The sequence below is a fragment of the Borostomias antarcticus genome (assembly GCF_949987555.1).
Source record: "Borostomias antarcticus genome assembly, chromosome: 2".
Lineage (NCBI taxonomy): Eukaryota > Metazoa > Chordata > Actinopteri > Stomiiformes > Stomiidae > Borostomias > Borostomias antarcticus.
The window spans coordinates 21,280,588-21,294,422 of NC_140235.1; the positions used below are offsets into that span (position 1 = coordinate 21,280,588).

General features: G+C 47.2%; 2 protein-coding genes across 2 annotated transcripts; both read left to right on the forward strand.

Moving 5' to 3' along the window:
- Positions 1-1,737: 1,737 nt before the first annotated feature.
- On the forward strand, positions 1,738-5,829 carry LOC311321737 (thread biopolymer filament subunit gamma-like; the record flags this gene model as incomplete). The annotated part of the gene is made up of 7 exons (XM_084453742.1): positions 1,738-2,387; positions 2,568-2,628; positions 2,764-2,859; positions 3,024-3,203; positions 4,204-4,329; positions 5,125-5,345; positions 5,685-5,829. The coding sequence occupies 7 exons, from the start codon at positions 1,738-1,740 to the stop codon at positions 5,827-5,829; spliced, it is 1,479 nt and encodes a 492-aa protein (XP_084309868.1).
- A 266-nt stretch (positions 5,830-6,095) lies between these two features.
- Positions 6,096-13,357, forward strand: ccr9b (chemokine (C-C motif) receptor 9b; the record flags this gene model as incomplete). The annotated part of the gene is made up of 3 exons (XM_084453754.1): positions 6,096-6,153; positions 10,792-10,856; positions 12,290-13,357. 3 exons carry the CDS (start codon positions 6,096-6,098, stop codon positions 13,355-13,357), a joined length of 1,191 nt encoding a protein of 396 aa, XP_084309880.1.
- Positions 13,358-13,835: the final 478 nt, after the last annotated feature.

Below are 13,835 nucleotides of genomic sequence, written 5' to 3' on the forward strand. Positions count from 1 at the left end.
TTGATGAGTTTGAAAATGATGTGAATCATACTGTGGCATGGCCTTTAATCAGCAGATCTCAACCCAATTGAAGATCTATGGGAGATTTTGAGACGTGTTAGACTCTCCACCACCACCACCACTATCAAAACACCAAATGAGGAAATACTATATCTTTTGGAAGAATGGTGTGCCATCCCTCCAGTAATGTCCCAGAGACTTGTAGGCGCAATGGCCCAAGGCACAATGAAACTGTTCTGTCAGCTCGTGTTGGCCCAACACCTTACTAAGACACCTTCCAGTATATAGATTTTTCCTTTAATTTGTCACCATATATATATATATATATCTAACACATAATTGAGCTAACCTGGGCCTATCTGTCTGTCCCTCTGTCCAGACTGTCCTCAGACACTGTCGGCCTGACAGCTTTCATATTTGGCATGGGTATCCACAGGGGTCCCGGACAGACCGTGACAGGGCTGGATTTTTAATTAATTTACGTTTTGGATAGCAAAATGTTAGCATAAAAATACATAAAATAACATTTAACATAAAATACACCAGCCAATCGAAATACTGCTCCGAATAGAAACCCGCTCACAGCGTTCCAGCTGCCTATAGAATTATCTTGCCTGTTCATCAGCTGCAAGGGGCAGCCTTGCCTAAAATTAGTGTGGCTGCTCTGATACAAATACTGAACTATAGTACACCTCGCTCCAGCCGACCCTAGAATTATCTTGCCTGCTCATCAGCTGCAAGGAGCTGCAGCTTCGCCCCAAATTAGTGCACCTGCCCTGTAGTAGATGGATCGATAGAAAGATAAATAGAGAGATAGATAGATAGATACCCTGAGCCCTGTGGGGGAAAATTGCGTGTTTCAACAGTGGAAAAGTACAGCAGCCGGGGAAAAATACAGGAGAATAAAGAATATACATAGAGAATATACATAATAGATTGAATTAAATTACAATAAATATACAGTATGCATAAATACAGAATACATACACACACATATACATACATACATACATACATACTGTACATACAGTCTGTATAAATATGTATACAAGTACTTGGTTCCAGAATCACCTGCCTAAAGAAGACAGGTCTGCCCATGCTCATTCTGCCTAGAGGAGAGAAGGAGAAGAAGACATGGAAACCTCCCCCGGAGGCTTTCAAGACCAGGCAACGTCTCTCTAGAGTCTCTACAGTGAATATGAACACTGTTCCACACAGGGAAGCCATGCAATAAGAGTCCTCAGAGTACCAAAACATCTGCAGTGTCAGCAATATGACAGCGTTTTCTGGGCACACTTTCTCCATAATGCATAATCTGGATATTATACAATTCACCCATGCTCAGATGCCAGGGTCAGGTGTAGCACACCTGGATTGAAATAGAGTCCTGGCCCCATTGCACAGTGGCATGTCCTCAAACGCTAATATCCTAATCATATCCATTGGTATCAAAACAGATATAAACATGAATATATTAATGGATTGACTGTGTATGAAAAAGCCGAACCCCAAGATAGATCGTTATTGAATAGCCTCCAGGTACAGTAGACTTTACTGTTAAAATACCTACATAGCTCAAGATTTGCCTGCAGGGACATCCATCTGGGCCTGGCTAGGCGGGGCCGGGCGTGCCTGGCTCCAGATCTGCTTATATATAAATCCTCTGTGTTCACAGACACCACCACTTTTCCAGCGCCGCACATCACAGCGTTGCCTGCTCCACAACTGTCACACAGCATGACTCTCTCTCTGTCTTCATCCAGGCTGTCTGGGGGAGGTCTAGTTACGGGCTTCTCTGGAGGCTTGGGTGGTGGTGGTAGTCTGGCTCTGGCTCTCCGCTCCGGGGCTGCGCTGGGGCTTGGTGGAGGTGCGGGCCTGGGGGTCGGTGCGGGTTTGGGTCTCGGTCTAGGGGGTGGTGGTGGTGGAGGAGGCTTCGGGGCCGGGCTGGGGCTGGGTTTTGGCGGCGCAGGCGGGATGCTGGCGCCCAGCCACGCCTTCAACATGGGCCGCACCGTGGCACTGGGGGGGCTGAGCGCGGCGGGCGCCTCCCTGGCCATGGCGGCAGCACCGGCCGGCCCCGCCCTGGCCCCGGTGCTGTCCCGAGCTGCCGAGAAGCACACTCTGTCCAGTCTGAACGAACGCTTCGCCGGCTACATGGCCAAGGTCAAGCGGCTCCAGCAGGAGAACACCGTCCTGGAGGCCCGCCTGGCCCAGCTCACCGGCGGTTCGGACGTGTCACCCGAGGCCTCGGGGACCGCCACCACGGCCGAGTACGAGGGCCAGCTGGCCGAGTACCGGGGCAAGCTGGAGAGCCTCACCCTGGACTCCGTGAAGCTGGAGATAGAGCTGGACGGCGTCCGGGGGACCGCTCACGAGCTGAAGGCCAAGTAAGAGACGGCACTAGTACAGACTGTTGCTACTGGTCAGAGACGTCTCAGTGTTAAGAATGCTTTTGAAATATCTTTAGAAGTTCTTTCAAGTAACTTTCAGTTGAAAATAGGAATATTCAACATTGAATTTGAATATTATAGCATATGGTGCCATGCTTCCCTCATTTTCTCGTGCAGATATGATTTTGAGCAAGGAGTGAGGTTTCAGCTTGAAGCAGATATTGCAGCAATGAAAAGGGTAGGCAACATTGAATTGTATCAATGTATATTAAATAATACATCTGTAATTAACATGGGCTACCTTTCTGGTCACCCCACACTACACGTTCTAGCATTGACTAGATCTGAAATCCCTTTTTTCTTCTAATTATAGGATATTGATATGGCCGCAGATCTCCGCATTGAACTGCATGCCAACCACTCCAGCCTGAAGGAAGACCTGGACTTCATCACTAAGACTCAGGACGAGGTAATGACTGTGAATGCTTAAACTTCCATAGTTCAGAATAGCGAGTGACTGAAACTATTACTCTTTGAGACTACAGAAAATTTAAAACAGATGAATAATGCTAGATCAGAAATGTAAAAACGTATATGCACAAATGCAAAAGTTTTTCCTTTTTGGTTCTGCAGGAGCTGTTCAGCTTGCAGTCCAAGCTGGGTGCCGCGTCCAAGGACACGTCGGTCTCCATGATAGAGGTGGACACGGACAAGTCCTTCGACGTGGCCGAGGCGCTCAACAAGATCAGGATGGAGTACGAGAAGTCTGTCCAGCAGCACAGGGAGGAGGCGGACGCCTACTACAAACTCAAGGTACAGCTTCACACCTTCTCACCATCACCATACAATACCCTTTCTATACAATCTGATTCATCGTTTACAAGTTCTCCACTGATTCCCAGGTTGGCACTCAAGCTACAGCTCAACCACACTGTATTGTAATTACAATTACAATGTTACATCATCACCTGTGTCATTGAAATCACCTCTAGATAATCGTAGATAATGTATGTGCTCTGGGTTACTTGAGTAAGTGTAATCTTCTCTGTGGCCAACAGGGTGCAGTATATGTGCTTACATATAGTGGGTGGTACGCATCAAGCACCATGCCAGACTAATTTAATGAATAATGAATAATATGCTTTATTGAGTGATGCTTATCACCAAGCCTTCAGCTAGGAATAAGGTAGTGCACCTTTGCTTTGCTATCACAGTTAGAAAAGCGATCTTGCCAACCCCTTATTGTCGAGTTACTGAGCTGCACACCAAGAGGGCAGGTGCTGTAGATGGGGAAGGATCAGAGACCGCAGATGGAGAGCGAGAGTAGCGATGGCGAGACACTGTGGGAGGTCACCAGCCAACCGTATCGCCTGCTCCCGGCGTGCGTGCGACTCTTCAAGCCACAGTCAGCCCGCGTTTGTACAGAGGATGTGTGCACGGTGAAACCCACGTTCACGACCTACTGTATGGAAACCACCGTCTCACATCTCTCTCTCTCAGTCACGTGCACACGCGCGCCCACTCTCTCATGCAACAACACAATTCAATATCACACTGTTCACCATACACACACTGTCACTGATTCACCCTGACTAACCCAGCTTCTCAATGTGTTGATTGAAGTTGAATACTGAAATAAAGTATGAAATGATTATACAACAATTGTCCTTTTAACATATTTAATTTGACAGTTTATTGAGCCAACTAAGACCCTCAAAGCACATCCTCTTCTGCAAGGGTGGCCTAGTGGCAAGACAGACAGTCGGCAGGGCCAAGTAGCAGTAATGAGAGTGTACTGCTGTGCTCCTGTCAGATGGAGGAGGTGCAGGCGGCCAGTGCCAGCAGCTCTGAGGCCCTGTCAGCCTCCAAAGCGGAGATCTCTACATCCAGGAAGGAACTGCAGGCCCTCAGTCTGGAGCTGCAGAGTCTCGTCAACATGGTGAGTGTGTGTTTATGAGTGTGTGTGTGTGTGTGTGTGTGTTGGTGCGTGTTTGTGAGCGTGTGTGTGTTTGAGTGCGTGTTGGTGTGTGTGCGCGTGTGTATTTGCATGTGTAAGGATGAAAGCGTCTGCTAAATGGCTGTAAAGTGTGTGAAAATGATGTAACTATGACATCATTTTGATCCTTCAAACAGTTCCACTTCCTTTATTTAAAAACAACCTTGATAGTTTTCAGTAATGACCAAACACCAGAGGGAAATCACTCCTGGCAGTCGTCGTTCCCCCGACGGTTCTGGGATGCAGCAGCTTGGCAAGCTGATGCTGCATCAGACCATTAAATAAATCACTGCAAACAGACAGTCGCACAGGAAGCGGTTGCGACAACTCACCGTGCCAAACTCCCCTGCCGCCGAGGGAACAACAGCAGACGAACTTTCCCAGCAGCCTCCAGGGCTGCTAATGCACATCACACTGGCGCGTGGTGAATCCCGGCAGCTTCCTGTGGTGCCGCTTAGAGCCGGGGCATTGCTGGGGGTTTCTCATTCTCACTTCAATAGTCAGCTGTTTTGCTGCTGTTCTTCAGAAATCTGGTAGAAAAAGCCTTGTTTATGGGATAGCATGTGCGTCACAAAAGTTGCCGTGTGTGTGTGTGTGTGAGTGAGTGTGCTTGCCTCTAACAAATGGTCCTGACCCTACGTGACCCTCTTGCTCCATAGTTTCAATCATCCTCTTCTTTTTGTCCGTTCTTCTCATCCTCCCCCCCCCCCCCTGCTCCCCCTCCCCTCTCCTCTCTAGAACCTGACCCTGGAGCGCAGCCTGGCGGAGGCCCACGCCCAGGCCACCGGGGGCGTGGCCGAGTACCAGGCTCAGATCTCCAGCCTGGAGGTCGCCATCGAGGTTGCCAAGGGTGACCTCCACAAGCAGATCCTCAGCTACCAGGGGCTGCTGGACATCAAGCTGGCCCTGGACGCAGAGATCGCCACCTACAGGACGCTGTTGGACGGAGACGACATCAGGTCAGACATCTGAGGTGGTTAGAGCCATGTTTAGTAAATGCCTAATTTGCATATCCTAAGCTACTGTATTGTATTATATTATTTATTTGCAAGATTGTATATTTGTATGGACCCATAACGACTCCGTAGTGTTACGATAGTTGAGGTGAGGAGTCGTTTTTTTTCTTCTTTTTTTTTTTTTTTCATTTAAACTTTATTTAACCAGTCAAGATCCTTGAGGTTAAAATGCCTGGTGAGATTCTTCCAGCTGTTACCTGAAGAGTATAGATTCAAGTGTGGTTTTGCATAGACCAGCAACATAAGACAAAACGACAAAGAATTCATGTTTCGTCCTCGCAGCTTCCCTGTCCAGAGTTACGGCTCCTCTTCACTCTTCCTGTCCAGTTCCCCCGGCCCCTCCTCCAATTTCAAGTCTCCTCCCCCTTCCATCAGAAGCCCCTCCCCTGCCCTGCCTGATGCCAAGGGCAGCGCAGAGGAGAAGTAAGGTGCAGCCTAATGTCGGGTACTTTATTCTTACCTGCTTATTAAATCATTATCTGTATCAGACCCTGGTCGAAATATTATCTGGAATTATTTAAATTACTTATCTGTGCTCGATTGCTCCACAAGGGCACCAATGGGTTGTTCCCAAAAATGCAATCCCCACTCGCCTGACACTCCAGGCAGGCTCAAGGAAATGTTGAAGTAATTGAAAGAACTTCAGAAAGAGTGTGCAAAAGAGATATGCACACCCAAACCTATTTTGTCTCCATGTCTTTCAGAGAGTCTACGAGCCTGTCCTACTCCAAGACCTCATACACTTACACAGGTGAGAGAACCCCCCACCCCCCTCCATCGTCTGACTCCAACTCCTGTAAAATTACATTTAAAATATGTTAAATACAAATCAATAAAAGTCAGTATGCCCATGGAGGCATGTCATGTCGGAAGCGGCCCAGGTACTGAGACACTGAGGTAAGCGGCCCAGGTACTGAGCCTGAGGCAGCACTGACGGCAGCTGGAACCCTGATTGGACCCTGCTGCTGATGCTGCTATGTAAACATGCCATGCTGAGTCAACTACAGTCTCTTAGGACGGTGTATTATTAGAAGATGTCTCAGTCAGAATGCTGCAGAATTAGTCTTTCTCGTACCATGAGTCACTACAGCGTCACCACACCGATACCGACTGGTTGATGCGCAAAAAAAACACATTGATCACTGCGTCAGATCCACAAAGAACCACCCCATGGGTGCTCATGCATCTCTCCCTGCACACATTTAATCAGTCATTAATCTTATCTCTATCTCTCTCTGGTTTCCTTGAATATTTTTAGTGAGGGAGGAAGTGATAGAGACAGAGACAAATGAAGAGGCCATCACAGGTGAGATTCTGTGTATGAGTATGCTCGCCATTTTCAGAAACTTGTCTGGTTATAAATGTTATATAGTGGTGTTTATAAACCCAATAAAACAATGCTTTATTCAGGGAAGCATCATGTTAGAAGTTGCTTCAGGATGGAGCTAGAGGAATAACTGTCACAGAGCTTGTGATAAATCAGGTTGTGTGTGAGGGTATCCCCCAGCGTCAGGGGGTCATGGTGTTCTTATCCTCAGAGCAGCTGTACTCACTTTCACAGATGTCTAGTAAATCAAGTCTGGACATCATGTGATTCACTGTTTGTGAATTAATTTTTGTCTCTCTCTCTCCCTCTCTCTCTCCCCAGAGGCCAGATCTGAGACCAATACCATGACATCTGATGCGGAGTCTGAGCCTTAGCTGTCCTGACCCTCTACATGATCCCACTTTCTCCTAATAAACTCCCCTACAAGCACCTCACTGTTGTTATTGACTTCAAATACTTTATTCTTGTGTCCGCACGTACAGTGTGTGTGAGGACGGGTCTCCGTTCGATAGAGACCACCAGGGACTGGGAGATGTTCAGCCTTGTCTATTCTGTATGTGTACTGCAGGTGTTGGAGACCTAACAGTACAGAAACCTTCGCTTTCTGCAGTGTCAGTTGGTGCCTCTGACGTTACCAAAACCACCATGTCTCTCACTTTCTTCAGTTTCCAGAAGTACCTTGAGACAAGCCAATGAGACTGTTTCTGTGGTCCAAACTGAGACACGCTGTGTGTGAGAAAATGTGTGAGAAAAGGTGCCTTGGTGCTTAAGAGGCCTTGGTGACTTTCTCACCCCCGACTCCACTGATACTGAAATTGTCAGATCAGATTGGCTTCTGAAACTGTTAATAGGGTGACAGCATGCTCTGAGGTGTCTATACAAGGGTCTAAAGAGGCACATGGGAGATTCCTTCCTCTCCACCTGAACATGGGACAGAACACACAACCATGAATACATTTCCTTCTCCTTCTAGGGTGATATCATCACAGTGCCCTCTGGGTTTGGAAACCTAAAAAGCTCAAGAACCTGGCAAATAACTTTAAGTTAAAGGTATACTGTAATATGTAAAATGTGGATTAACATTTTTTTTTTAAAATCAAAATGAATATATCCATAGGGCTTTGCGAAGGCTGCAGAGTAAAAGTATTGCTTTTCCATAAAAAATGATATTTTGTCTGAAATTATTACATTATGAAATTTTGACGGCCCGACAATGACACTCTGTTGATATCATAACAGCCAATATTATTACAGCGTTGGTATTGCGCGCTGGGTTGCCAGGTACTATTCTAGCTTCACCACTGTGAGATTAGCAGTAGCCAGCAAATGTTATACTTCCATGAATTAGCAGCATTATAGATGTTGGTTAGCATCAAGTGTGTGTGCGACTATAAAACGGCAGCTTTTCCGTCCACTTCCGCTCACTCTTTTCAGCTAAACGTTTGGTAAAATGGTTGAGTTTTGTCTTCCTGCTTCTACAATACGAATCTCAAAGCTCAGTGACCGAAGAAGGAGCAAAAGTCTGATAAATATCGGGCCAGCCTTTGCTCGTTGGACGGAGTTTATGGAGTTTCATGGGATAAAGTCGCATGGTGACATGGCTACTTTTCTACTAGACCGGTAAGCTAGCTAACTAGCTATCGTTATCTTTCTTCGAATCTGCATAACCAGACCTAACGTTATCTCCACACTGCAGCATCTAACGTAACTTATTACATGGCACTCTGAAATACTTTATTGTGATTACTGATTAGTGTAACGTTATGTTCCTCTCGGAGTGAAGATCTTATCACAGTATCGCTGAAACAGTGCATTATCTGGCAACCAATACGTTGTGTTGTTGCAGTTCTTATCTTTAGACACTAGATGGGGGAAATAATCCACATACTACATATTCTACCTTTAAATTACTTAAAGGAGTAGTAAAGGGAAAATGCATGTTTAGCCCTGTTTTAAGGTTACTTATGATCATATACAATGGTTCAGATCAAAACGTTGACAAAACTAGCACTTTTGAGAAAGTCTGATAATTGCTCTACCACGATTTTGGTCATACAATGGATGTGGGTGGGCATCTTGAAAAATCTTTCAAAAACATGTTAAACTCTCGATTTCAAAGACAAGAAACACCGAGGTGTTAGTTGGCGTTCTGACATATAATTCACCATAAAGTAAGATTGTAGTTCATCTGGAAAGTCTTTTTTAAATATTTAGCATATAACTATTTAGTCGCAGCACATACGTGTGTAAACTTCTGCAAACTAGGTAGCCTAGCAACATAAACAATAACAATAGCTACCATAAGTAGTTCCGCTTCCTGAATCCCCTCTGCGGATTGATCTACACTTCTACAACGGTCGTGTCAATACAAGTCAATGGATTTCATAAAATGATCAATAAAACCCTACAGTATTCATACTTTGCGGCAAATTTGATGTCAGAACACCAACAGACACCAATTACCCCCTCGGTGAGCTTCTTGTCTTTGAAATTGAGAGTTTAACATGTTTTTGAAAGATTTTTTTCAGAAGGTGCCTATCCACATCCTTTGGATGACCAAAACGGTGGTAGAGCAATTATCAGACTTTTTAAAAAGTGCTAGTTTTGTCAACGTTTTGAACCATTGTATATGATCATAAGTAACCTTAAAACAGGGCTAAACATGCATTTTCCCTTTACTACTCCTTTAATATTCATTTCACAACTTCACATTGGTTCAGAAACAATTAATTTGGCTGGCAACATAACATCGTAGGGGCGGACAATGCCCACCCGGCACTCCCTTAGAGGCAACCCTGCGCTGGCAGCGTTTTTTTGCTACCTCAGCATATTCCTCAGTTTTGTCTTGTGATTCAGACCATGACAACTTTAGGGATCCTAGGGACTTTTGACACTTTGTCATTGGCACGTCATGGGTGTTCTGTGTTTGTTTACAGAGCAAAACAATGCCTTGAGCTTTCAGTCCTCTCGTCCTCATTTCCTGCTACCGTGATGCTGGATTTTCACTTCCTCATCTCTAAGCCAGTTAAACCTGCAGTATTCAACTCAAAAGATTGTGATAATAAGACTCACAATAATGCTCTATGGGGTGGGGGGGGGGGATCAAGAATCAATAATGCTTTTATTTCACAAAAATCCATATAAGTCGAAGGCTATAACACATGGATAAGTTGTTACAGAGCGTTCTTGGTGCCAGGGCACACTGTGTTGGCACCATGCTGTGTTGTCTGAGGTCATGCGGCCCACCAGAAACATGCTCCCTGACCACACAGGTGTTTTCTCACACACCTACCGGCGGGGTTCTCAGTTTCCCACTAAGTGCCCTCCACCTGAGCACACATTGTTTTGCCTAATGGGGCGTAACGTGGAGAGGCTCTATAATGGGAGTCTGTGGAGGAATGTGGGAGTATTATTTCACCTGTACAGACACAAGGGTTGAGAGGATACCACCTAGACAAGCCCTCACCTATAAAACAACCTGCATGCCATGTGTATAGTCTCCAATAAGCCCCCAAAAGAGAAGTGAGCCATCAAAAGCAACGTGCTGACATCTTTAGGTTCCCTAAAAGATAATAAATATTTTAACACTGCAGTACGCAATATTCATTTTCTCGATAAGAAGGTTGTTAGGGGGGAAAGACACACAGTGACTTGTTACGACAGATAGCAACAAAGCAGTCTGACGACATGTGATGTTGTGGTTAGGAAACCATATAAGCTTGTGATGAGCCAGGTAGTAATATTTCCCCAGCAGCTTCAGACAGAGACAGACACTCCACACTGAAATATAGATCCAGCACTGTATCACCTGAACATACACTGGGTAAGCTCATGCACTTCTGTCTTCATGTCTTGTTATTTTCATACTACTTTTGTATTAGTTGTGTAATAAATAGTTTTACTAGCATCTTTCATATATCATTACTGTTCATCCATGCACATGATTCAGTCCTGGTGTAGCACATTGTTATCAGTTAGACAATACGTCCTGTATGAAATGAAATAGTACATTTGAGTAAATAAATGTAGTTATTAAATGATTACCAAATTCCTCTTCTGTAGGTGAAATGGAGGACTACAGTGAATATGGAACAACACCAATGACAGAAGATCTGTCGACAGAATGGGTAAGTCTGAATCTTGCCCATTAACCATAGAGCTGTTGTTCATTGCAGAGTAGCCAATATAGATAGCCATTTATTTAAAAGATACCGTGCAGTATTTCACTGTAGCTACAGTATGAATTCAGACAGACAGAAAAGTCCCCAACTTTCTACCCAAGTACCCAAGCTCTTGAGCTCTTGGGTGTTTATGGTTCCGTTTCTCCTGCACGTGTCTGTGTCGATCTGTGGGTGATTGGCTCTGGACACACGCATTTCATACGTTCTTACTGTAGACAGTACAATAGAGAACCCTTTTCAGGTTAAATAGAATCCCTTTGGGTTCCAAATAATAGTTTTCTAACACAGGGAACTGGGTGAAAGGTGTAATTTAGAACCACTGTTTCTAGTACTGTACAGTACAGTAATACTCTTTTTTATGTGAGTGTAAGGATACATGGTTCAGTGTACTAGAGGGACAAAGCATGAAAAATAAGCTCTGCTCTTACATGATCACATCTAAGAGTAAATGCATATTTAAGTAAGTGCCAGCTTTTAGCAGATCGTAGTTTTTCCATTGAGATTTATGCTTTTAAAGGACATAGATCTCCATAGCAACAACAAAGGTGCTCCAAATATCAGCAACAACATTTCCATTGTGCGTTAAAGAAACTGTCACCTCTCCGCCCCCCCCCCCATCCTTGACTTATCTCTGCTCCACATCTGTGTCACAGACGACTCCATCAGTCTGCGTTGTTGTTGACGTGCAGATCGAGCCCCCTCTCTATCTCTCCCAAGCTCCTCGGGGTCGTTCAGCCACCCCCTCCTCGTCCTCGCGTGGATCGGTACAGGAAGCGGGTGCAGCCATGTGGTTTCCCCCCCCCCCCCCCAGAACAGACACAACACCTGCGCGTGTGTCAGAGCAGTCCCGAGGAAAAGAGAACAGCATGCTTTAATGTCATCTGCCAGTGTCTCTGAGGTCACAGCGCCCGCACGCACACCTCGGGTTGCTGCCCTGTTATGAAATCCCGTAGCTCAGGCAGGCAGAGTTGAGTAACAGACTACACACTGCAGGAGGAAGCACCAGTGAGCTGCGAAACTGTGCGAAAGTGCCTTGATCTGTTATCAAAGACACTACAGAGGGCCGCGATTTAGGTCGCGCCACCTTTCGCACACAATATGCTGACAAGCTATTTTTTTGATCCACCTATTCATCAGGATTCTCATTAGCTAGCGTGACGCGGAAGAGAACGCCACTCTTGCTGGGGCCCAGACACAACACAGCACAGGGCCCAGACACAACACAGCACAGGGCCCAGACACAACACAGCACAGGGCCCAGACACAACACAGCACAGGGCCCAGACACAACACAGCACAGGGCCCAGACACAACATAGCACATGCCAGTCCTCAGTCAGGGGTCTCGCGTGAAATAACCCACGGCGTGATCTCTTGCAGGACTTGCAGGGCTCCGGGTTCACGGACTCCACTGCCGACTATGACAACGAGACGGACGACACCTGGTGCGACAAGACGTGGGTGCGGGGCTTCCGCGGCCAGTATGAGCCGCCGCTCTTCTGGGCTATCTTCGTGCTGGGCGCCGTGGGCAACCTGACGGTGGTGTGGATCTACACCACCGTCCGCCACCGCCTGAAGACCATGACGGACGTGTACCTGCTCAACCTGGCCGTGGCCGACCTGCTCTTCCTGGGGACCCTGCCCTTCTGGGCCACGGACGCCACCACGGGCTGGACGTCCGGCGAGGCGCTCTGCAAGGCGGTGTCGGCCGTCTACAGGGTCAACTTCTTCAGCAGCATGCTGCTGCTCACCTGCATCAGCGCTGACCGCTACGTCGCCATCGTCCGGGTCGCCACGGCCCACAACCGGAAGCGGCAGCGGCTGCTCTGTAGCAAGCTGGCGTGCACGGCGGTGTGGCTGTGCTCCACCCTGCTGGCGCTGCCCGAGTTCATATATGCCCAGGTGAAGACGGACGTTCGGGGCCGGCCCTTCTGCACGCTGGTCTACTGGAATAACCGCTACAACCGGACCAAGATCCTGGTCCTGGCGCTGCAGATCTGCGTGGGCTTCTGCCTACCCCTCCTGGTCATGGCCCTCTGCTACTCCGTCATCATCCGCACCCTGCTGCAAGCCCGCAGCTTCGAGAAGCACAAGGCGCTGCGCGTCATCTTCGCCGTGGTGGCCGTGTTCATCCTCTCCCAGCTGCCGTACAACGGCCTGCTGGTGGTGGAGGCGATGCAAGCGGCCAACGCCACCATCACCGACTGCGTGCTGTTGGGCCGCTTCGACGTGGCCAGCCAGGTGGCCAAGAGCCTGGCGTACACACACGCCTGCGTCAACCCGCTGCTCTACGTCTTCGTCGGCGTCCGCTTCCGCCGGGACCTTCTCCAGATGCTGCGGCCGCTCGCCTGCGGCCTGGGCAAGGGCGGTCTGGGCAAGCCTGAGGGCGTCCCCAAGCGGCCCTCCATCATGTCCGACACCGAGACCACCCCGGCCCTCTCCTTGTAACTGCCCCCCCCCTCTCCACACACACACACACTCTCCTGGTAACTCCCATCCCCATCCCCATCCTTGCCGCCTCCTTGTAACGGCCCTCTCCTTGTCACAGTGCGCGTACCTGACATCATCATCACCTCTGATTACATCACCTCTGTTGATCAGAGAACATGGCGTCCTTCCATCATGTCCCGACCACTGTAGCTGCAGTCTGCCATTCTTCACCAGAATATAAACCCCTTGTTGTTTACATTGACCACATACTGATGGACAAGACACACACAGTACCATACACCAAGAGCATTTCACCATTCGTGTATAAAGTGTACATTACTGTATATAGTTTGATTTGTGTGTGTACGATCATCATGCATTTTTAGTGTATTCTTGCTATTCTCTGTATTTGCTGAGTGACTGTTGCTGTAGGGTTCTGCAGAACCATTTTTGTATAGTGAAAAGAAAAACAATTAAAAACCATAATAAAATATCC